This window comes from Amblyraja radiata, chromosome 31 (genome assembly GCF_010909765.2).
Source record: "Amblyraja radiata isolate CabotCenter1 chromosome 31, sAmbRad1.1.pri, whole genome shotgun sequence".
Taxonomy (NCBI): Eukaryota; Metazoa; Chordata; class Chondrichthyes; order Rajiformes; family Rajidae; genus Amblyraja; species Amblyraja radiata.
In genome coordinates this window covers 15,815,647-15,839,803 of record NC_045986.1, presented here as the reverse complement: position 1 = coordinate 15,839,803, position 24,157 = coordinate 15,815,647, and the positions used below count along the sequence as shown (strand labels likewise).

Genomic DNA, 24,157 nt, shown 5'->3' with positions numbered 1-24,157 from the left:
AGCGCGGACTCGGTGGGCCAAAGGGCCTGTTTCCGTGCTGTATCTCTAAACTAAACTAAATGATTCATATCTCTCCATTCCCTGCATATCCAAGTGCCCATCCAAAAGCCTTTTAAACACCACAATTGTATCTGCCTCCACCACCACTGCTGGCAGGGCAATCGAGACACCATCCACTCTCTGTGGAAAACAACATTTCCAGCACATCTCCTTTAAACATTGCCCTCTCACCTTAAAGTTATGCCCTCTAGTCTTTGACATTTGCACCGTCTGGAAAAGATCCTGACTGGACTATCACGGTATTATGACGACATTTAAAAAACATTTAGTCAGGTACATGGATATGATATTTTTCGAGCGATATGGGCCAAACGCAGGCAGGTGGGACTAGTGTAGATGAGTCAAATTAACGGTGTGGGCAAGTTGGGCCGAAGGGCCTGTTTCCACACTGTATGACACTATGATTCTACTGGTCCAAGATTAATCCTTAATTTAAGAGAGCAGTTCGCACAGAGACAAAAGGTTCAAATCTTCACTCTTTTATTAGATAATAATCTGAATCAGAATACTTAACAATGAGAAGTCAGAATGCTTCAAGACTGCGGCCGTTTAATATATAAACAATACATTTACAAAAATCCAGCCTGGGATGCAGTGCTGTACCCTGGAGGTATATGAAATACCAGCAGATGGTCGGCAATGCTGAACAGTGTGTGAACACACCCTTACGTCCATTTTCCTGTTAAGACAGAGTCTGTAGGTTGGGTCAGATATTTGCAGTAATCAACCTGTTTAAAGAGAAACAAAATCAGAAAAAGAACATAAAACTATATAGCCTGAACTCCGACAACGATGGGAAAGCCTACCGGGAGGAGGTGGCTGATCTGGCACTCTGGTGTCAGGACAACAGCCTCCTCTTGAATGTCACAAAAACTAAGGAGCTGTGGAGGGTGAGGGACAGTCAATGTTCTGGATCGAGACATTGCATCAAGGGCGGCAGTAGAGCTACTGCCTTACAGCACCAGAGACCCGGGTTCGACCCTGACCACGGATGCTGGAGTTTGTATGTTTTCCCCTTGGCCTGTGTGGGTTTTCACCGAGATCTTCGTTTTTTTCATCTCCCACGCTCCAAAAACGTGCAGGTTTGTAGGTTAATTGGCTTGGTGTAAATGTAAATTATCCCCAGTGTGTGTGCGTAGGATAATGTTAGTGTGCAGGGGGGAAGGAATGGACAGAGGCTGGAAGATGGAAGGTAGCAACACGAGAGTCTGAAGATGCTGTTACTCTCTATTGCGCCACCACAACCTCTCCTTCCACATCAGGTCTTGGTGCCTGGTGAAGGACGAGCCATCACCCTGTGCCTGCTAGATGCTCACTGTGGTTTTTAGTGCACATCTCAGTCACACCACACCTGCGCCAAATGCGTTTGGACTGAATGAACGAGCGGATCATTAATAAAAACAAACTGCTGGAGGATCTCAGCGGGTCAGGCAGCATCTGTGGAGGGAAATGGACAGGAATGGATGTTTCAAGCTGGAACACTTCTGCAGAACATTGGCAGCCGGCCCTTACCGGAAAGCCGCACGACCTTTCCTCTTGATTATGCCCCTGGCAATAAGTCGTAGCTTTCTTGGAAAACACGGCGTTGCAGAACCGTGAACGTTTCATGAATGCAATGCCACAGCTGACCGGGCAAGGGCTCCACGGTGTCCACGGTGCCCAGAACCCAGTGACTGAAACCAAAGAGCAACAAGAAACATCAAAGGTGCTCGATCAGGAGCGTTGCCTCTTATCCCTGCGCTGTTTCCAGAGACCAGAGCTGGGGGGCTGAGGGGTGGGAGAAGAGGATTCTGATCCTGCACACAGGCATATGATTGTATCACCAGACCACTGTCACTCGTTTTACACTAAAGCCCCTGTCCCACTTAGGAAACCTGAACGGAAACCTCTGGAGACGTTGCGCCCCACCCAAGGTTTCTGTGTGGTTCCCGGAGGTTGCCAGAGGTTGCAGGTAGTGGAAGCAGGTAGGGAGACTGACAAAAACCTCCGGGAACCGCACGGAAACCTTGGGTGGGGCGCAAAGTCTCCAGAGGTTTCCATTCAGGTTTCCTAAGTGGGACAGGGGCATTATTCACGAGAAAGGAGCGTCTTTGAATCTCCAACTCCTTTTAAAGCCTTTCAGACTTCCCAGAGCAGATCACTGTTGTCTCAGCCGTTTGATGAGGAGCCATTGTTGTAAGGCCTGTAAGGCAGTGGCTGACTTGACAGAACAAGATCCCAGAATGAGCAGCGAGGAGCTGATAGATTGTTTAGAGTGAAGTTGGCTAAAGTGACGTTGGGAAGGAACGGCAGACACAGGTTTATACCGAAGATAGATACAAAGTGCTGGAGTACCTCAGCGGGTCAGGCAGCATCTCTGGAGACAAAGAATGGGTGACGTTATGGGCCGAGACCCGAAAGGTCTGAAGACGGGTCGCGGCTTGAAACGTAACCCATCCTTTTTCTCCAGAGATGCTGCCTGACCCGCTGAGGTACTCCAGCACTTTGTGTCCATTACACAGTGATGTTGGGCATCGTGTCACATTCCGCTGAGCGACTAGCAGCCAGAGAGCTCTTCCACCCACCACCGGCGAGGGAGTGTTACAACTCAGCCGGGTGCTGGCAGCTCTGACACTGCGGCTCTCTCTCCACATGTACAGGGGAACCGCCATGGGTTTTCCTGCCTATCCCTTACACCGCGGGCACAGAAATGGTTCATCCATCGATCACGCAATCGGATAGAGGGTGTTGTTAAGATTTCTGACTCCGGGCTACTCACAGCCATCCTCACCCCTGCCCCCTCCCCCATCAGCTCTGTGTTCACTTGTCCAGCAGGTCACTGGCACCCATGTAGACTTGTGCAGCCTTCCTTAGCCCGAGGGCAACTAAAGGCTGCACGGTGGTGCAGCAGTAGAGTTGCTGCCTTTTGACCCTGACTGTGGGCAGTGTCTGTACGGAGTTTGTACATTCTCCCAGTGATCTGCGTGGTTTTTCCCAGGTGCTCTGGTTTCCTTCCATACTCCAAAGATGCACCTAGGTCAACTGGCTTGGTACAATTGTAAATTGTCCCCAGTGTGTAGGATAGTGTTAGTGTGCGGGGATCGCTGGTCGACGTGGAATCGGTGGGCCAAAGGGCCCGTTGAGGCCATTCGTACACGGGGCTCCGCCGGGCGGAGGAGGTTGCCAGCTTACCTGGGCAGTCCGGGCTTTCACAGGGCATGGCCTGCTCGAAGGAACCAGTGCAGAGGAGGCCACCGTTGCTGGGAGTGGGGTTGTCACAGACGCGGACCCGTTTCTTGATGCCGGAGCAGGAGGACGTGCAGGGGGACCACGGAGACCAGTCCGACCACTTCCCGTTCACTGTGGGGCACAGAAACGTGACATTCGGCAGAACCGCCCAGCAGTGTCCACACGGGGGGGGGGGGGGGGGGGGAGGGATTCACAGCATTGTTCACAACTGAGGTTGGGGGGGGAAGAGATTAAATAGCAACCAGAGGGGTAACTTTCTTTTACACAAAGGGTGGTGGGTGTATGGAACGAGCTGCCAGAAAATGGTAGTTGGGGCAGGTACTATCATAACGTTTAAGAGACATTTGGACAGGTACATGGATAGGAAAGGTTTAGAGGATTATGGGCCAAGCGCGGGCAGGTGGGACGAGTGTAGATGGGGCATGTTGGTTGGCGTGGGCAAGTTGGGCCAAAGGGCCTTCTTCCACGCTGTATGACTCTATGAGAACTGGACCATCAGTGAATGCCGAGCACATTACTCGGGGACCCATGTGTAGGAAGTTCAACACCTTGACATCTCTGGCAAGTAAATAGATCTCATTCTGAAGCAAGCCACAGCCCACATTGGTGCCTGGTGTACAGGAGGACTTTGTTCAGCTTGCACTACACATGACATGCTTGCTGTTTGATGTCAGTGCCCAAGGCCGGTGGTCTCTGCATTTCACATCATATTTCTGGGAACTCACAATCACAATTTAGGCAAAAACCCTTTTTCCCCCAAAGCACGCACAGACACAGCTTTACCCCCAACATTCTCTCCCGCCACTTTCAAATGTGGAGCTGCTTCTGTGGGTCATTGGGTCGACAAAGCTTGAATGTTGACCCATCACCCGGAGAGTTGGTCAAAGTTCAGCAGTCAATGGTTGAACACTGGCGATATTTGGGTTCATAGGGCATGGGTCCTGGGGTCCTGGGGTTCTGGTACTCCTGTTCCCGGTAAACAAGCCTCTGTGGACTCAGACTTGTCCTTGTGCAACGGTGTAGGTGTTTGCATCTGAGCCAAGGTTGCTCATGTAGATCACCCTTAAAAATCAGACCTTAAGCTGCAGTGAATTGAGCTAAGTTAAATATAGAAAACATCTACAGTATATTTAGAACTGGGATCGCACAAACATCTTGTTCTAGATTCTGCATTGAGAAACGCAGCTGCAGAAGAACCAAGTCCGTTGATAAATCCTGTGCAGCCCTATAAGTGACAGGACAAGGAGACTCTTCCATTAAATCACTGCACATCGCTAATCAACAAACAGCTCCCTGTATTGATTCCAACACTGCTACTTGCAGCCCCATTATCCCCTCTCCCGGCTACCTTTGCTAAAACTCAGAAATGTAACTTCCTCCCTCGATTTCTTCGGTCCAAGTGGGGGGGGGGGGGGGGGGGGGGGCAATTTCTGCACGCCTTCAGCGGCATCTCTTGGCCACCAGAATAATCAAGGACAAGTCTCACACCGGACACTCCCTTTTCATCCCTCTGCGATCAGACAAGAGGTAAAACGCACACCTCCAGATTCAGAGGCAGTTTCTTCCCAGCTGTTACCAGGCAACTGAACCATACTAATAGCAACTAGAGAGCGGTCCTGAGCAACCACCTACCTCATTGGAGACCCTCAGACTATCTTACATCAGACATTACTTTGCACTAAATGCTGTCCCCTTTATCCTGTAGCTGGTTCACATGCTTGATCAATGGTGTTTCATCATTAATGTTTTATTATTATTAATGTTTAGTGTTTTCTGAGTCATTCGTAACTGTCACTGTATGTCATGTTGTTACTTGTGGGCGGAGCACCAAGGCAAATTCCTTGTGTGAATACTCGGCCAATAAACCTACTTACGGTGTTGGTTGGCTTGATTGTAATCATGTGGTCTTTCCGCTGACTGGATGGCCGCAACAAAAAAGCTTTACACTGTACCTCAGTGCACGTGTCAATAAAAATAAAATAAAATTAAAAAAGTGGGAAAATCCTAGTGGTACCAGTGTAGACCTTTGGTCAGCAGTGATCAGAGACTGAGTTTGAGCCTTGGCCAAGCCACTGTCCTTTGCCCCCATCATTACCTCCTCCCAGGCCTCCACCATCCCTCTCCTTCGACCTCTGGAACTGAACCAGACTGTTCACAACCGTGACCCCAGCATTGGGCCCCTGCATGCCAAGGCTACCCAGTCCCACCTCTTAACCGCATCTGATCTCATCCCTACCTCAGCTCAATTGGATGGAGGAACCCTTGCCTCTTGCCCGTGTCCTGCTTTCCACCAGGTGACTGTCCCAGCACTCAACTTGCTGCCCTCCCTCATTCCACCAAGCCTAGATTTGTCCAAACACAACTCTGCAGCCCGTTTCCCAACTGAGAGCTGTTCAGCCACCACCCTCGGCACTCACTGCCCCGCACCAACTCCCAGGCAAGCCAGGTGCTGAGTTTAAACATTTCATCGCTTTGCCCCTCCAGCCACTCCGACCTCCGACATCTCTGCTGTTCCAGCCCTTCACCATCTCCACTTGTATTCACCCCCACAAAGATCAGCTGCTGAGATCCTGAGCCTAAGAATGTCCTCCCTGTCCCTTTGTTCGCCATGTAAAGTCCTTGCTGACTGGTCATGCTGTCCGACCCGCTGGGTTACTCCAGCTTTTTGTGTCTATCTTTGGTCAAGCTGTTGGTCGGCTGCCCCAGTGTGGCTGAGTAGCATGCCCTGGTGGTGCTGTGGGGAAGCATTTTATGAGGAAGGCACTGTTGCCGTGGGGAGGGGCATTCCGATGTGGCGTACCTGGGCACGGGCGGAGCATCCCGCATTCCACCAGCTCAGCCGAGGGTCCCTCGCAGCGCATTCCACTCTCCGGGTGCGTGCACATACGAATCCGCATTTTGTTCTGCAACCCGCAGGATGCCGTGCAGACTGACCACGGGGACCAGGGTGTCCAGATGCTGGTGGCTGTCAGATAAACAGAAAGATCTATTCCTATTCATCGCATTCACAGTGTCCGGACGCAGAAGCAGGCCCTTCGGCCCACCGATTCCATGCCGACCCTCGGTGCTAATCCCATTTACCAGCACATGCTCCACAGCCTATTAAACCTTGGAGAATAAGTGCACATCTAGATACTTAGTTTAAAAATGCCTAGAATATCTCATTAAGCTTTAAGAAGTAGAAGCAGTAAACCAGAGGGAGTGAAATCGCCCCTGGTGGTTGTACCCAAAATGGATCATTCCAAATTAGAGGCATTTAATAATAAAATATGCAGTGAACCGTCTTTGTAACTGAAGCAAAACTCAACCGGTTAGAGAATAAGGTGGAGAAATCAGACTTCATTGATTCTGTGTCGCAGGCAGGTCTGAGCGGTAAAGAAGACATATAGTTCGCTTGCCTGCAGAGGTTGGTGGGCACAGCTTTAAAGTGAGGGTTGCCAAGTTTAAAAGGAGATGTGCCGGGACAAACTCATGTGGTTACAGGGAGAACGTGCAAACTCTATACGGATTAGCACCCGTGGTCAGGATCGAACCCAGATGGCGCTGTGAGTCAGCAGCTCTATCAGCTGTGCCGTCGTGCTGTAGATTCACTGGGGACAATGCTGCAGTTTATTTCTGCAAGGTCTTTCCAACTCGCCGGTTACCTTCAACCATCGGGCTGAGTGAGATTCCACTCGGAGCCAAGGTGGGGAGTGGTGCCTCGTCTACCCTTTCTCCTTCCAACGGGCTAAACGATCTCCGCATTGATCAGTGACCCAAACACGTGGCAATTAACAAGCTCCGGGACTGGCAAAGCGTTCCTTACCCACGCAGTGAACTCCATCACCGATATGTCCAGACTGGCAAACGCACTGGAAGGAGCCCAGGGTGTTGATGCAGAAGGCGCTGGGGCTGCAGGCGGTTTGCTCCGTGACACACTCATCTTTGTCTGTGGAAAGGACAGAGCAATCAACCAGCACTTAATGCAGAATGGAGAATTTACTGTTTAAGAAGGAACTGCAGATGCTGGAAAATCGAAGGTGGACAAAAATGCTGGTTCTAATTTTATTGCCACTGACCTATGAACCGGTTGCTGCTGAGTGTCTCCAGGAGAGATGGCCACGAGAGTTGGTCTTCACCAACATGCATCCCCTGGCCAATATGGCTGTGGTTTATATGGAGGGAGAGGAAAAGGTTTTTTTCGTTCATTATCTGGAGGCCATTGATATCACCCCTTCCCATATCAAGGCTAAAAAATAGTCCATAGCCTCTTACCTTCCGAGGCTCGACTTTGAAGCATATCAGCTAATTCTGAATACCTTTGCAATATTTTATTCCCACTGAATGACAAAACAATTAAAACTTGAAACTGTAGTTTCGGTTTTCGAGATACAGCTTGGAAGCAGGCCGTTCGGCATGGGTCTTTGGAATGTGCGAGGAACAGCCATGTGGTTACAGAGCGAACGTACAAACTCCGTACAGACTGTATAAATTGGTATGAGCACACAGTGAGTAGACACTGAGCCCGCGTCAGAATTTTTTTTTTTTTTTTTTTAAGTTAAACCACGGGACATGAGAAACTGGGACTGTTGTTCATCAGGCTGTGACCTACTGACAAAGGGATGGGCGATAGAATGCAGTGAATGGAGGCATTCGTTGTCTGTGCCGAGTTGGAATTGGGAATCTCTCTGCGATTTAACCCTTCCCTAACCTCAGAGGACCAAGCCACTCCACCACAGATTACTACTGAATCGAGGAATGCTTCCCACCCACTGAGGGGGAGAAAACATTGTAGCTGCACTACACCTTATCAGCTCAGACCCGAGGCACAACTGACAGGGTGACTATTTCAACAGGCCCATGAGAATCCTCACCGATGCAGGAAGTTATGCCGTCTCCATCGAATCCCTTCTCACACTGACACTTGTACGAGCCGTAGATGTTAATGCATGTAGCGCCCGGGAGGCAGTTGGAGCTCAGGTTTCCTGAGCATTCATTAATATCTCAAAGATACAGGAAGAAAAATGCAAAATTACATTCAAACTCAAACCACGATAACTTCACTAATGCATTCTATACATGGAATTACAGCAGTTATCACAAGTTCAGCTAGCAGGCAATTCAGCCCCTCAAGCCTGTTCCAACAGTTAATGAGATGGAAACTGCTCTCCAACTCAGTTTCACTTCCTGCAATGCTTTTTGGCTCAAAATAAATACATCGATTTCAGGTGAAAAACTCAACGTTGAGTCCATTCCGTTGTGGCAGGAGTCTTGTGTCTTTCCCAGGACTCTGTCATTTTAACGCCCGAGGGACAAAGTTTAAAGCAGATGTTGGTGTCATGTTGATTTTTACACAGAGTGGTGGGTGACTGGAAGATGCCGCCAGGGGTGGTGGAGGAGGCATAGACGACAGTGCCGCTTAAAAGGCTTTCAAATAGACTAATGGATATGCAGAGAATGGCAGTACATAGATCAGTTGCAGACAGAGGAGATTAGTTTACCTAGGCATCATGTTTGGGTCAGACATTGTGGGCTGAAGGGCCTGTTCCTGCGCCGTACTGCGACTTTACATGTCTTTAGACGTACAGGATGGAACAGGTCCTTCGGCCCACCGAGTCCGCGCCGACCAGCGATCACCCCGTACACTAACCTACACACACACTAGGGACAATCTTTTTTACGACTTACAGAAGCCAATTAACCTAAAAACCTTTACGTCTTTGGAGTGCGGGAGGAAACTGGAGCATCCCGGATAAAACCCACACGGTCGCAGGGAAAATGTACAAAATTCCGTACAGGCAGCACTGGTAGGCAGCATCGAACCTGGGTCTCTGGCGCTGTGAGGCACCAACTCTAACACTGATCCACCATGCCACCCCTTGACACTGTTGTGTGATCTATGTTCACCAACTCTCGTGTGTATGTCCAGTGAGGATGTGAAGAGCTGATTTTAAAATTAAACGTGCGATTGATATGAGGGTGGAGAGGGCTGAGGATACAAGATGGGTCTGGGTGGAGGCAGGTGGGAAGGGGCTCGCCTGGGCAGTAACAGCAGGACACACACTGCCTGTGTCTGTGCTTTGGTGCGATAATCTCGGTGCAATTGCAATTCACGGTAATAACAGCAAGCAAAAGTAGGTTTGTTTTCACCATCTGGCGGCTGTTTTCTGCACAGCAGTTTCACTTTGCATCGGCACTGGTGAGCTAGTCCACCCCAGACTATGGAAAATTATCCACTCCAGAAATCAGTCCGTCAGGTGACAATTAAACTCAGGGAAAGTTTCTGAGGCTGCTCAGCAGTGGGAGGGAGGGAGGGAGGGAGGGAGGGAGGGAGGGAGGGGAAATCGAACAGCCGACCTTCTGAAAGCTGCTGCAAAAGCAACTACTCTGCCTGAGGGGAAACTATGGGGATGGGAACCAGGTAGTAGTCAACGGTGCTGGTGAAAGCCCATGAGAAGAGAGTGGAGGAGAGGGTTATAGAGGGCTAGCTGTTGGGTGGGAGTGCCATGAGAGGGGGAGGGGGGGGAGAAGCGGACTGGCCATTGGGTCGGAGTGCCATGGATTGTGGGGGGGGGGGGGGCATAGTGAGAACTACCTGTTGGTAGGAGTGGGATGGGAGAATGGGGGGGGCAGTGGTTGCAGAGAGCTGGTCGTTGTGTGGGAGTGATAGGGAGAGGGGATGGTGCAGAGAGATAGCTGTTGGGTGGGTGCCGTGCAAGGGGGGCAGAGGGGTAGCGTGGAGAAGGCTGGCCGGCTATTGAGTGGGGTTGCCATGGGTTGTGGGGGTGGGGCGGGGGGGGGGGGGGGGGGATTCCATGCAGAGGGAGAGGGTAGAGAGTGGTGGTCTTTGGGAGGGTTTCTTGGGAGGGTGTTGTGAATGAGGCAAAATATAAAGTTAACGTGTGCCGAATGCCCGGCAGGACATCAGGAAACATTACAGGAATATTGAAGTCAGGGATTCCTACAATGGACGTTAGACTCCTTGGAGATGTTGATATGTCTGGGGACAGGTACGGCATCATACCCCTGAGGGATTCATGGTGTTGACATGACCTATGCATCTCGTCCACAACAAGTATAACTGAATCACAGGCCAACAGGCATCAGTTCCAACAACAGGCACAACGCTCCTAACACTAGCCTAGTTAATTTAGTTTTGTTTACTATTGTCACTAGTACCGAGTTAAAGTGAAAAGCTTTTTGTTTCATGCTATCCAGTCAGTGAAAAGACTATACATGATTACAGTCAAGCCGTCCACAATGTACTGATACAGGATGAAGGGAATAACGTTTAGTGCAAGATAAAGTCCAGTAAAACCCAATTAAAGATAGTCTGAGGGTCTCCAATGAGGTAGACGGTAGGTCAGGACCACTCTCTGGTTGGTGATAGGATGACCGGTTGCCTGATTGCAGCCGAGAAGAAATTGTCCCTGAATCTGGAGGTGTGCATTTTCACACTTCTGTACCTCTTGCCTGATGGGAGAGGGGAGAAGAGGGAGTGAGACTCATCCTTGATTGTGCTGGTGGACTGGGCTGAGTCAGCATGAAGTGTAAGTGGAGTCAATAGAAGGGAGGCTGGTTTTGCGTGATGGTCTGGGCTGCGTCCACGCTGAGTGGCCACGTTGGTGAAGCACGCTGGCCTTTGTCTGTCAGGGTATTGAGTATAGAAGCTCGGACGTTATGTTACAGTTGTCCAAGACACTCGTGAGACCACATTTCAAGCATTGCGTTCAGTTTTGGTCATCCTGCTGTAGGAACTATGCCATTAAGCTGGAACGAGTGCAGAGAAGATTGACTCTCTTGCCTCTTGACGTGAAAAGAATGGGTAAAAACGGGAAGGGTATATAAAACTGTAGAGTGGTGAGGAAAGAGCAAGATAGGAGGATTAAAACAGTCGGGCCCAGCACAAAACCTACCACGCTATATAATTCTCTCATACCATCTAATATAACTCCTGCAGATACTCACCCATGCAGTGAACACCATTTCCTTCAAAGCCCTTGTTACATTTACAGCTGTGGATGCTTCTAATGCTCCCCACACACGTCTTCGTTATGTCTGCGGACCATCAAAAGAGTAAGAATATCTGTAATATCACATCTATGGAAAGCTACATTATTCGTTATGAAACAAGCCACATGGAACTAAATTAAAATGAACACTGCAGAAAACGTTTTTGTTTTTCTCACTGGTTTACGATCCCGCCTTCACTCGTTCAGAAGCATCAACCTAGAGTTGCAGGGCAGAGAATCAAGCCTTGTGAAAGAGGGGCGAGGTTCAGGGAGAGAATTCCAGAGCTGAAGGTCTGGGCGGCTGAAGATACAACCAGTGGTGGAGTGATTGAACCATGGGAAGGTCAGGAGGGGAGTGTGGATGACTCAGATGGTTGTAGGAGTGAAGGAGATACAGGGGTAGGAAGGGGGAGAGTTAAAAACCAAGCATGGGAAAGTAGGTTAGCAGGCATGGGGGTGATGGTTGAAGGTGACACGTTGGCAGAGTTCTGGGTCAGGAGGCTGATCGAGCCAGGAGGGGGCCAGGTGAGGGCTGGACTGGTTGGGTCTGGAAGACTCATCGATTACCGCACAGATTAACATAAGCTGTGTGCCTAAATCATTACAACATGTACAGAAGATTGCAATGAAAGGAATTGCAACGCAACATCGGGGCGGCACAGTGGTGCATCAGTATATAGTTGCTGCCTTATAGCGCCAGAAACCCAGGTTCGATGCTGACTTTGGGGGCTGTCTGTACGGAGTTTGTACGTTCAGCCTGTGACTATGTGGGTTTTCTCCGGGTGATTTGGTTACCTTCCACACTCCAAAGACGTACAGGTTTGTGGGTTAATTCTAGGATAGTGCTAGTGGATGGGCTGATCGTTGGTGGGCCAGTACTTGGTGGGCCGAAGGGCCTGTTTCCGTGCTGTACCTCTAAAGCCTAAAAGTCTAAAGTTAACGATACAAGGCTACAATTAACCCCTTGTTGCAATGGTTGCATACATCACACACTGTGCACAGCCTCGTCAATGAGGGAAATGATCAGGAACGGCCAGTTGTCCATACCTTTTCTGATATTAAACAGCCTTTGCGCTATCATAACCTTCCCGGGGACTTGCTCTGTAAAGTCATAAACAACTGTACGGACATTGCCAAATTCATCGTCCCTGAAAAGTGTAAATAAACAATATATGGAGTAGAACGTTCGCAATAGGTTGAGCATTGTAAATGCGATAATATACTGTTAGGTTGTCACATGTATTTCACTGAAGAACAAGTGATTAAGATACTTGTCTCCAGCAGTTGAACCTGAATACAAGGGTAGAGCGAGGTCATGATTGCCTCTACCATCAGGAGGATGGTACAGGAGCTGGAAAACCATGACCACCAGGTTCAAGAACAGCTTCTTCCCAGCCACCATCCTGAACGCTGCACCACAGTAACCATTGTGGACTGTGTCTTTGGTTCCACTATGGGCTTCAATTTTGCACTGTTATGGTTACCCTGTATTAGAGTTATTAGTTTATTGTATTATTAATTATTATGTAATTACCTATGTGCTACTGCATTTACAGACTTGTTAAGCAGCAACAGGTAAGAATTTCATTGTTCTATGTCCGGTGCATATGACAATCATACATTGAACACTTTGTAATTTTTCCGGTGCTCGGTACGTGGCGATTCTTTGCATACTTTGTGAATGGCATGCTAAACAAAGAATCTCACTGTGACAGGTCACATGTGATAAAATATAATTCATAAAGTATCATTCTCTTGACTCTCGATCCAACTCTTCCCACTATTTAACAGATGCCCGCTTTATGGGAAATTTCACACTTTCCACATTAAATGACATTAAACATTTGGTCAGGCTAAATCACAATCTCCAGTTAGCCAACCCCTTGAATTCTTCTTTACTTACAGCATGCAAGAGGTGTCCCCAGCAGCCTAGAGTCTGATTTAAGGTGTGATTATACAGCAACCCAATAGTTATGGGCATAAGGCATTCTGCTTTTTTTGTGACAACCTTTACATTTAGTTTGACTAAGATCCTGATGGGAGCACAATAAAGAACAGCTCTGTTCATGGACTGAATCACAGCCATAATGTATTACGATTTTTGACATCGGTAGCGGTAGAGTTGCTGCCATACAGCACCAGAGACACGGGTTTGATCCTGACTACGGGTGCAGTCTGTACGGAGTTTTACGTTCTCCCCGTGATTTTCTCCGGGTGCTCCGGTTTCCTCCCACACTCCAAAGACGTACAGGTTTGTAAGTTAATTGGCTTCAGTAAAATTATAAATTGTCCCTAGTGTGTGTAGGATAGTGCTAGTGTGTGGTGATTGTTGGCCGGCACGGACTCGGTGGGCCGAAGGGCTTGTTTCCACACTCTATCCATGCTCTAAACTAAACTAAAAGTTTTTAAAAGCTCATACTGCAAGAAAAAGATCACCCAGACATGTTCAACAATCAGCATTCACAAAACAAGAGTTTTCAGAATGAGTTTGGAGTTTGTTTTGAATTGAATGCTGCAGATTTAAATAAAAGGTTTCCAATAGATTTGTACATCTTGATCCAGCTTTTAATATCTTCAGTTAGCTCTTACCTGATCCCATTGATTGTAATGCCCTCCGCACCTTCAGCTAAAACACTGACATTCGCTTTAAACTGTGAAAGTTTAGACGACTCCTGTGACCAGCGAACAAATGCTGTATCCGATATCGCAAAGTAGGGTGAAATATGCATTCGGACCATATCTCCTGTTAAATACTGTCCAATATCTAAAGGACAAAAAGTAAACCCTCATTAATGGCAAATAAGACACCCGTCCTGCCAAATATTTCACACTATTATATCCAAATATATCCATTTCTCAATGAGAGAGATGTAAATAAACTTTATCCAATTGCCTTAGAAACATAGAATCATAGAAAATAGGTGCAGGAGTAGGCCACTCGGCCCTTCGAGCCTGCACCGCCATTCGATATGATCATGGCTGATCATCCAACTCAGTATCCCATCCCTGCCTTCTCAACATACCCCCTGATCCCTTTAGCCACAAGGGCCACATCTAACTCCCTCTTAAATATAGCCAATGAACTGGCCTCAACTACCTTCTGTGGCAGAGAATTCCGCAGATTCACAACTCCATGGGTGAAAAAAGTTTTTCCTCATCTCAGTCCTAAAGAGCCTGCCCCTTATTCTTAAACTGTGACCCCTGGTTCTGGACTCCCCCAACATCGGGAACATTTTTTCTGCATCTAGCCTGTCCAATCCCTTAAGAATTTTAAGTTTCTATCAGATCCCCTCTCATCATTCTAAATACCAGTGACCGAAGGGCATGTTTCCATCCTGTATCCCTAAACTAAACTGGACTCCGACCCAGTGCTGTCACCAGGGCAACGGGTCCTCATGGCCAAGTTAAGACTCTAACACTCTTGGACTTGAATGGTAGCCTAATGTCAGGCTGAAGAAGGGACCCAACACAAAACGTCACCCATCCTCTTTCTCCAGAGATGCTGCCTGTCCCGCTGAGTTACTCCAGCACTTTGAGTCTAACAGAGATAATGGGTCAGGACAATGTCCTGTTCAGTAGTAAATTTTTACAGAGACAAGGAATTGCAGATGCTGGATTCCTGAGTAAAACACAAAGTGCTGGAGCAACTCAGCGGGACAGGCAGCATCTGTGGAGGGAGCGGACAGACAATGCTTTTGAGTCGGGATCTTTCTTCAGACTCAGGTGAGGGTTTGGGTTCGGAACCTTCCTTGTGCCATGAGTTTGAAGAAGGGTCCTGACCTGAAATATCACCTATCCGTTGCTTCCGCAGATGCTGCCTGACCCGCTGAGCCTCTCCAGCACTTTGTGTTTTACGGTAAATTTATGAAGTTGGCCTTGTTCGCTTGTTTTGCTGGCTGTTGCAATTCTTCCAGCATCTGCATTTTTTGGTGACTCTTGGAATCAAGAACCAGAGGACATAGGCTTAAAGGTGAGGGGGAAAAGATTTAATAGGAACCTATTGAGGGGCAACTTTTTTCACACAGTGGGTGTATGGAAGGAGCTGCCAGAGGAGGTCGGTGAGGCAGGGACTATCACAACGTTCCAAAAACATTTGGACAGGTACGTGGATGGGTAGATTTGGAGAGGTATGGAGCAAATGCAGGCAGGTGGGACTAGTGTAGATGGGGCAAGTTGGGCCGAACTTGAAATCTCCTAGCCTATTTCCTGACAGTCATGTGGTAAAAAAGACCTTGCTAACCATTTTCAATTTTATTTGATGTATGTGATATTTAAAGCTCTCTTCTTCCTCTCAGTAACATAAGAAAGGATAACATTGTCAACAATGCAAAATACTGGCTCACAGGTTCCTCCCAGAGCACAACCAGCCTTGCTCACCACTGAACTATAAAGAGAGTCTGAAACTGCCTTGCCGAACTCCGGTGTAAGCTCAAACAGCTGAGCCTGCCAGATCCCAAATGTCAAAGCCCTGATCAGTGACAAGCCCTTCAACCATGCAGTATGGACACGTGTGCCACAACGCTTGCCCACAACCTCCCTCCTACCCAAGATTAACCAGCTATCAAACCTGCCAAATGCTTTAAATATCTCTGAATGTTTAAGACAGCAAAATATAAGTAAAAATAAGTAAAAATGCACAGTGGTGCAGCGGTAGAGTTGCTGCCTTACAGCGCCAGAGACCCGGTTTCGATCCCGACTACGGGTGCTGTCTGTACGGAATTAGCATGTTCTCCCTGTGACCATGTGGGTTGTCCCCGGGTGCTCTGGTTTCCTCCCACACTCCAAAGACGTACAAGTTTGTATGTTAATTGGCTTCTGTAAATTGTACATTGTCCCTAGTGTGTAGGATAGTGCTAGTGTACGGGGTGATCGCAGGTCGACGCGGACTCGGTGGGCCGAGTGACCTGTTTCCACGCTGTATCTCTAAAGTCTAAAAGTAAAATAATCATAATCTAAATCCCAGAAACATAAGGATACTTAAATTAAACATTTAACAAAACGGAATTAATTGAAACAAAATCATGATGACTTCCTTCACTCCCTCAGAAACATTCCTTTGTACGCAAGGCAATGGATCTGTTCTTCCTCATCTGAGCTCAATCGGTTCAACAGAATGATTAAAATGTGAAAACACTGGGATTGCTGTAGGTTTGAATTCTACCACGATACTTGATTGATAATCAAATCTTATGATCATCTTAGAAGCAGAAACCCATACTTGACATGCTGTTCCATTCTGGCTTAGGAAATGATCCATGTAACACAGGCCTTTCCTTGCACCTCATCCCCTCTTCTCTTCAACCACTCCTGTCCCCTCCTTCACCGCCATTCGGCCCTTCGAGCCTGCAGCGCCATTCAATATGATCATGGCTGATCATCCAACTCAGTATCCTGTACCTGCCTTCTCTCCATACCCCCTGATCCCTTTAGCCACAAGGGCCACATCTAACTCCCTCTTAAATATAGCCAATGAACTGGCCTCAACTACCTTCTGTGGCAGAGAGTTCCAGAGATTCACCACTCTCTGTGTGAAAAAGGGTCGAGCTCCTTTTTCAGACATTTGTCCAACCTCTCTTCAAAGCTACTGCTCTCTAATCCCAGCAACAGTCTGGTAAACCTCCTCTGCACACTCTCCATAGCTTGCACGACATTCCTAATGGGTTGACCAGAACTATGCACAATACTTCAAATGAGGCCAAACCAAAACCTATAAAGCTGCAATATTACTTACTGACTCTTATGTTCAATGTCCCGACCAATGAAGGCAAGCATACCATACACCTTATTTACAATCTATCTACGTGTGTTGCCCGGTGGGAAGAGACAGAATTGTTCTTACCAATTGAAGGGCTGTCCAGAATGAAGTAGTAGCGGACCCGTGATGGATTTAGTAACTCAAAAGGGAGGTCATCATACGCCTCTATGGAACTGTCCACCCGTTTGGAAATCTCAGCTTCAAATTCGACCCAAAACTTGTTGGGGTAGAAATCATCCTCACTGATATTGACCAGTTCCAGGGCTAGGTTGTGGTTCTTGAGAAGAATCCCAGGAAGAAGCTCAGCAGGCGGAGTTAGCCTTCTCCTATAACTGTGGGAGAAGATGGTCAGCATCAAATGTGCATCCAAGAAACAAAGCATTGGTCCCCACCAGTTAACGCTGGCTGGGTAACTCTGATCAGTCCCACATTCTCTATTACCTTTTCTTTAACCATTTAACCCATTAAACCTTCATTTCAGCCGCCAATTCTGTCACCGACAAAGGGAAACGTTAAAACCTTATTTTTTACTTGCTCTCACCTTGTACCTTTCACCTGAATCTCTGCCCTATCTTTCACTATACCTCTTTCTTACTCCCTCTCTTTGGCCCCTTTCTCTCTCTCTCTGCCCCATCTCTCTCTCTCTCTGCCCCATCTCTATCTCTCTCTCTCTGCCCCCTTCCCTCTCTGCCCCCCTTCTCTCTCTCTCTCTACCCCTTTTTCTCTCTCTCTCTCTCTACCCCAACTTCTCTCTCTCTCTCTCTCTCTCTCTCTCTCTGCCCCCGTTTCTCTCCCTTTTTCCCGTTCTTTCTCCCTCTCCACCCCTTTGAGCAGCATACAAGATCCAAACACACTGTTCTAAGATGGAACAGGCCTCAAGGGATATTTAGGCCACCGTTTTCACTTCTCCCCCGTTGTTCCCACCATCGTTACCTCTGCTGCAACTATCTCTTTGTTTCGGGTAACCTTTTTGTTTCATCTTTCCAGCCGACCACCAAGAGGTGGAATTTAACCCAGATGTAGAATGATCGTCATTCATGTCTTAGGCCCAGCACCCATAGCCTGCACCAGGAAGTAATGTGTGCCTGGGGCAATGGCACAGCACCCAAAGCACAGGCTTCGTCTCCAGCCCCATATGTCCTGTTGTAGCTGAGCTTCAGTTCCCAAGCCCCTGGTTACTGGTCAGCAGAACAGAGGTCAGTCTGTGTAAGGCAAACTATTTGGCTCTGCCGCGTGTGGTCAGAGAGCTCTAGGGATGGGCTTGGTTCCAAATGCAGGGAGGTGTAGCCGACCTTGCTGACAGGTCCTTGTGCTCCCTGAGGTTTGAAGTGAGCTCGCTATCCCCAGTTTTGCAGCAGGGCGTGTCCCAATCCATTCTGCATTAACGTGCACTTAAAAATACACCAGCAGCCACAACTCTCTCTGGAACCCTCCACCCCCACACCCCTCCCTCGCCCCCCCCCCCCCCTTCCTCGCCCACACCCAGGACATCTCAGCCACGCATCCAAAATTCAACATATTGTTCAACATCGTGCCTGAATGCGCATGGCTATAAAATAGATAAATCAAGATGAATATCCTGAGCAAAACACGAAGTGCTGGAAAAATTCAGCAGGTCAGGCAGAAACTGCGGAGGGAATGGAAATGCAGTGTTTTGGGTCGGGACCCTTGTTCAGACCCAAAACGTCTCCTATCCATTCTCTCCACAGGCGCTGCCTGATCTGCTGAGTTCCTCCAGAACTTTGTGATTTGTTCACGATTTCAGCAACTGCAGTTCCTTGTGTTTTGAAGGCAAGTATCTGTTTTGTCACTGGGCATTGGGCAAAGAGCGCAGTTTTAAATTTGGCATCATTGAATAGTTCAAGCTTCTGAATGGTGGGGGCAGCATTTGTGTCAGTTTCATGGGAGATTATTTTCTCTACACAAGAGTTTAAGAATGACAGTTTCCAAACCAGAAGCTAAAGAGCACATGAAAAACTACAGAAACGCATTAATTTGTAACATTAGCAAAGGCTAATGTTACAAATTAAAGATATAACGCCTGGAAAATATATTATTCTGATCGTGACATCTCAATATTCCAGTTAGAAGATACACAAATCAGTTTTGAAAGGTCAACAACCCAAAATATTCATTCTAATTCCCTCCATTGATGCTGCCTGACCTGCTGAGTGTTCCTATTTCATATTTTTAGCATCTGTAGTTTTTTCTTTCAGATTATTGCAGATTTACATTTTTTTTAATTTTCAGAAGTGTATGGAGATCATCATAAATCACAGGCCCATTGGCAAAGATAGAGTAGACTTTGCAAAATAGCATGCAGTGACTATAATCGGAGATCCTGTCCAATGGGGTAAGTCAAGTGCAAAACAAAAAGTGCTGGAGGAACTCAGCAGGTCAGGCAGCATCTGTGGAGGGAATGGACAGATGATGCTTCAGGTTGAGACTCTTCTTCAGATTCAAAACAATCTCCTGTCTATTCCCTCTGAAGATGCTGCCCGACCTGTTGAGTTACCTCCAGTACTTTGTGTTTTGCTCAAGATGCCAGTGTCTGCAGTTCCTTGTGTCTCCTATGATAAATACAAGTTGGTATAAATTTGTGGTTTATTCACCTGCTCTTTTCCAGCCTGTATACCTGTGAAAAATTGGTCCTTGAGAAGCATAAAATTTAAACCAAGCAATGTGCTCCAGTTCGTAACCGGAGGCAGAGACACTGAAGGTGACATTTCCTCCAACGGGTTTTGTTATCAGGCAGGTTTGGAGTTCTGTGCTGCTGCAGCTTTTCAGATCAGACACCGAGATCAGCCCCAAAGGTTCTGCAGACAAAAACAAAAACAAAAGCAAACACTGAGGTTCAACTGTTGGGCACCATGCCACTTGCATTCCTTACACTAACATTAACAAGGGACAGATTTGCTGGCTTTATTATTCTGGAATCTACTCTGGGGTAGATCAGCCACTATTGATTAATGGAACGGACTCGACGGGCTGAAGGCACATTTCTGCCCCTCTGCTAATGGTCTTATGGATTCAGGGTCAAAGTCAGTAGATAAAACAGGAAATCTTGGAAATACCAGCAGGTCCGGCAGCACCTGTGGAGAGAGAGACACAAAATATTGGAGTAACTCAGCTGGTCAGGCAGCACCCTTGGAGAACATGGATAGGTGATGTTTCGGGTCGAAACCCTTCTTTAGACTAGTGGTGTGCTGGTTTTTAGATGAGATGAGGACGCCAGCACTCAACACTTTTTTTTGTACACTAACAGCTGCAGTTCCTTGTTTCTACAGCAACGGTGCAGCATTGCCTGAGCCTGGGTTATCGTCTTGAGTTTAGAGTGGGACTTGAACACCACCTGGTTGCATCACGGCCTGGTTCAGTAATTCCAACGCTCAAGAGCGAAAGAGGCTGCAGAATGTGACGGGCGTTGTCCAGTCTGATATTGACCTCCCCACCAAAGGAATCTACAAGAAGACGGCTAATGTCAAAGACCCACAATACCCTGTTCATGCTCTCATCTCGCTGCTACCATCGAGAAGAAGGTTCAGGTGCCTGAGAACTGTGACCTCCAGGTGCAAGAACAGCTTCTTCCCCTCAACCATTCTGCAACCCTGACCACAACCCTATCTCGACAATGAACAATTCTAAACTTTGTACTACTAAGTTTACACTATGTACTTTATCTTGCACAATCATGGTCTAGTTTGCCTGCAATCATTGATAATTTGTATATTTCTTTGTTGTGCTGTTGCATGAATGTGCCTGTAAAGCTGCAGCAAGTAGGAATTTCATTAGAACATGCCAACTTAAACTAATCTCCTCTGATATCCCTCCATTCCCTGCATTTCCATGTGCCTATCTAAAAGCCTCTTAAATGCCACTATCATATCTGTCTCCACCACCACCCCTGGCAGCATTTTCCAGGCACCCACACACTCTTTGTAAAAAAAAACTTGCTCTGCACATCTCCTCTCTTGTTTTAAAGTTATTCCTCTTGAACCTTGAATATCCTCTGGAGGGGGAGAGAACAGCCGCCCAGAGCTGTGACCAAAATAATCATCCCTGTAACATTTTGTGCGTTGCCTTGAAGTCCATGTCCAAGATAAAGAACGGAGACAGCACTTTGTGTCGTAGTTCTCTTTCAATAGTTCTCATTCTGCATCTGTTCCCGCTCTCTAGATAACATGACTTCACTTCGTCACGAACTTGATTCTCATGTCACAACCCAGTTTCAATTGTAACAACATAAAAATCCCATATGTTGCCAGACACACTGAGTGCCACCAGCAGTTTCATTTTTGCTCCAGATTCCAACATCCGCAGTCTCGTAAGACTCCAACAATAACATACAGAAGTCATGAAAACTTCTGTACAAATCTTTCTTTAGCCAACATGGGCTGTTGTAGATCCATAAATGCTTGGTGTGGATGCAAGGTAGTCAATGCACAAACTATCTCAGTACCAGCGCTACCACAACACCTTGCACTAAACTTTATTCCCTTATCATGTATCTATACACTGTAAATGGATTGATTGTAATCATGTATTGTCTTTCTACTGACTGGTTAGCATGCACCAAAAAGCTTTTCACTAAACCTCGGTACATGTGACAATAAACTAAACTGAAATTGCAATTTTGTCCTGAAAGTGGCAATGTAAGTCGATTGAGTGGTAAAGAAGGACTATGGTCTGCTTGGTTTCATTTACAGTATTGCGTACAGTTCTGGTCACCCCATTACGATATGATCCGATAGAAGGAGGGATGAGGAGCTTTCAAGAGGGGCCACGATGCTGGATTGGAGGGCATTAACTATAAGGAGGGGTTGGACCAAGGTAATTTTTTTTCCTGAAGAATTGAAGGTTGATGAGACCTGACAGAAACATATATAATTATGAGAGGCATAGATAGGGTAGACAATCAGAACCTTTTTCCCCCAGGGTGTAATTACAAAAAGTAAAGGGAATAGCAATAAGGTCAGAGGAGGAAAGTTTAAAGGAGATGTGCAGGGCAAGTTTTGTGTGAGAGAGTGATGGGTTCTTGGAATGCACTGCCAAGGGTGGTGGTGGAGGCAGATACAACACTGGTGTTCAAGAGACTTTTAGATACGCACATGATACGCGGGGAATGGAGGGAATATAGATCACGGCATTATGTTCGGGATGGACATTGTGGGCCAAAGGGCCTTTACTTGTTTTATAGACTAAGAGACTTACCCTGGCAGTTGTTAATTCCATCACCAGTATATCCAGGCAGACATTGACAGTAAAATAGCTGGGTCACCTCGTCCAGCCTACAATTCGCTTTCTCGTGGCAAAAAATCTTCCTGTAATTGCATTCATTCTGGTACGGATCTGTAAAACAAAGCTAGTGTAATTAGATTTTCATTCCCGCAATTGTGCAAACCTGTAAACCTTATCAGAATATCCAACATTTCACTCCTACAGTTCCATCAGACAGAAGACTTTCATTTCTCTGGCACCTCTCACATCCCTCTTAGGACATATTGCAGCAAACATATTACAACAACAATATTCATATGCTTCGCACATGCAAAACATATCGCTAAGTTTTTGAGCTACCGCAGGAGGTATTTGAGGCAGGTACTTATAACAACATTCACGAAACAGTTGGACAGGTACATGTATAGGAAAGGTTTAGAGGGATGTGGACCAGGCACGAGTGAGACTAGAATAGATGGGGTATCTTGGTCAGCATGGATAGGTTGGGCCGAAGGGCCTGTTACCATGCTGTGTAACTCGATGAATGAAAGAGTCTCTTGCCCAGACTAGAGGACATAGGTTCAAGGTGAAGGGGAAAAGATTTAATAGGAATCCAGAGGGGTAACATTTTCACACAAAGGGTGGTGGGTGTATAGAACAAGCTGCCAGAGGAGGTAATTGAGGCTGGGACTATCCCATCATTTAAGAAACAGTTAGACAGGTACATGGATAGGATAGGTTTTGAGGGATGTGGACCAAGCGCAGGCAGGTGAGACATGTAGATGTAGACATGTTGGCCAATGTAGATGAGACATGTTGGCCGATATGGGCAAGTTGGCCCGGAGGGCCTGTTTCCACGCTGTTTCACTCTATAACGCTAAAAAAAACTCCGCACCCCACCAGACTGTTTCCTCGGGTCGGCTCTTCGCAAGGATGAAACCCGGGGACATCAGTCAGCCCAGTCCCAGTCCCTTCACCGAGCGGACTAGGGCAGCCGGGCGGAGCTGAGCTGAGCCGGGGGGTAGGGAGGAAGGGGCCGGGACCCTATCTAGGAGTTCAAGGGGCGGCGAGCGCCCAGTCACCCGGCTCCCGGTCCGCTCACCTTGCGGGTCGAGGTCGGGGGCGTCTGTGCCCAGAAAGAGCAGGAGGAGAGAGAGGCGCAGGCAGGAGCGGGCGGAGAGCCCGGGGCTGGGCATGGCCGGGGTGTGCGGCTCCGGCTCCGCTGCCGTTGATTTCCAAAGCCACCACCATTCGGAGCCCGTTTCCCCGCGTCACAGACCGGCCGCCGAACGTCTGTCCCTGGAACCCACGGGGACCCGGGGGGACCTCGGCGGAGACCTGGGACCCTATCGCTCACATTGACCTCCCCTCCATTTGTCCTCCATTCGACCCCCTTCTCCCTCATCCAAACTGATCCCCTCTCCTTCCAACTGACACTTCCAGACTGAACCCCTCCCTCTATGATGAACCTCATTCACTCACTCATTCCACACTGACCCTCACTCCTGACCCTTCCCCATTCCACACTGACTCTCCCTCTCTCATCTCCACCCCTCCACACTAACCGTCCCTCCCCCCTTGCCTCCACACTGACCCATTCCTGTCTCCCAACTGAACCGCCCACAGGATCGCTGGCTTTGCTTCAATTATGCTGAAGTTCTGAGTTTTAGTTAAAGAATGAAGTGAGTCCCGTGTTACCATTGGTTATTCATTGGCGTTGATCTAAAAGCAAACCATCCGTTCTAATGCATCTGCTGTGACAGATGCTCTCACCTGGGTTAAAGGGTTATGGACTCGCATCCAATGTAAAAACCCGAACCCAGAGTAACCCGAGTTCAGTGCTGAGTGATGCAGCAGGTACAACATGCACTCAGGTGAGATCAGATCTCAAGTGGAGACAAAAGAT

The 24,157-nt window shown here is 47.7% G+C and overlaps 1 protein-coding gene across 1 annotated transcript; it reads right to left on the bottom strand.

The window, feature by feature from the left end:
* Positions 1 to 592: 592 nt before the first annotated feature.
* On the bottom strand, positions 593 to 23,949 carry LOC116990424. The gene is made up of 13 exons (XM_033048078.1): positions 23,354 to 23,949; positions 22,246 to 22,383; positions 19,670 to 19,850; positions 17,119 to 17,366; positions 13,869 to 14,043; positions 12,327 to 12,427; positions 11,236 to 11,325; positions 8,142 to 8,270; positions 7,094 to 7,216; positions 6,089 to 6,253; positions 3,232 to 3,399; positions 1,573 to 1,733; positions 593 to 788 (listed from the first exon to the last, which is right to left on the bottom strand). Exons 1-13 carry the CDS (start codon positions 23,445 to 23,447, stop codon positions 726 to 728), a joined length of 1,836 nt encoding a protein of 611 aa, XP_032903969.1. The 5' UTR covers positions 23,448 to 23,949; the 3' UTR covers positions 593 to 725.
* Between the last annotated feature and the right edge of the window lie 208 nt (positions 23,950 to 24,157).

What these genes read in the sequence shown, in the direction of transcription:
- LOC116990424 (XM_033048078.1), bottom strand. Translation starts at nt 23,447, where the DNA reads ATGCCCAGCCCCGGGCTCTCCGCCCGCTCCTGCCTGCGCCTCTCTCTC. An exon ending in CCCCGACCTCGACCCGCAAG is followed by an intron (nt 22,384 to 23,353) that starts GTGAGCGGACCG and finishes TTTGTTTTACAG; the next exon opens with ATCCGTACCAGAATGAATGC. An exon ending in AAAGGTCGTGCGGCTTTCCG is followed by an intron (nt 789 to 1,572) that starts GTAAGGGCCGGC and finishes CTCTTTAAACAG; the next exon opens with GTTGATTACTGCAAATATCT.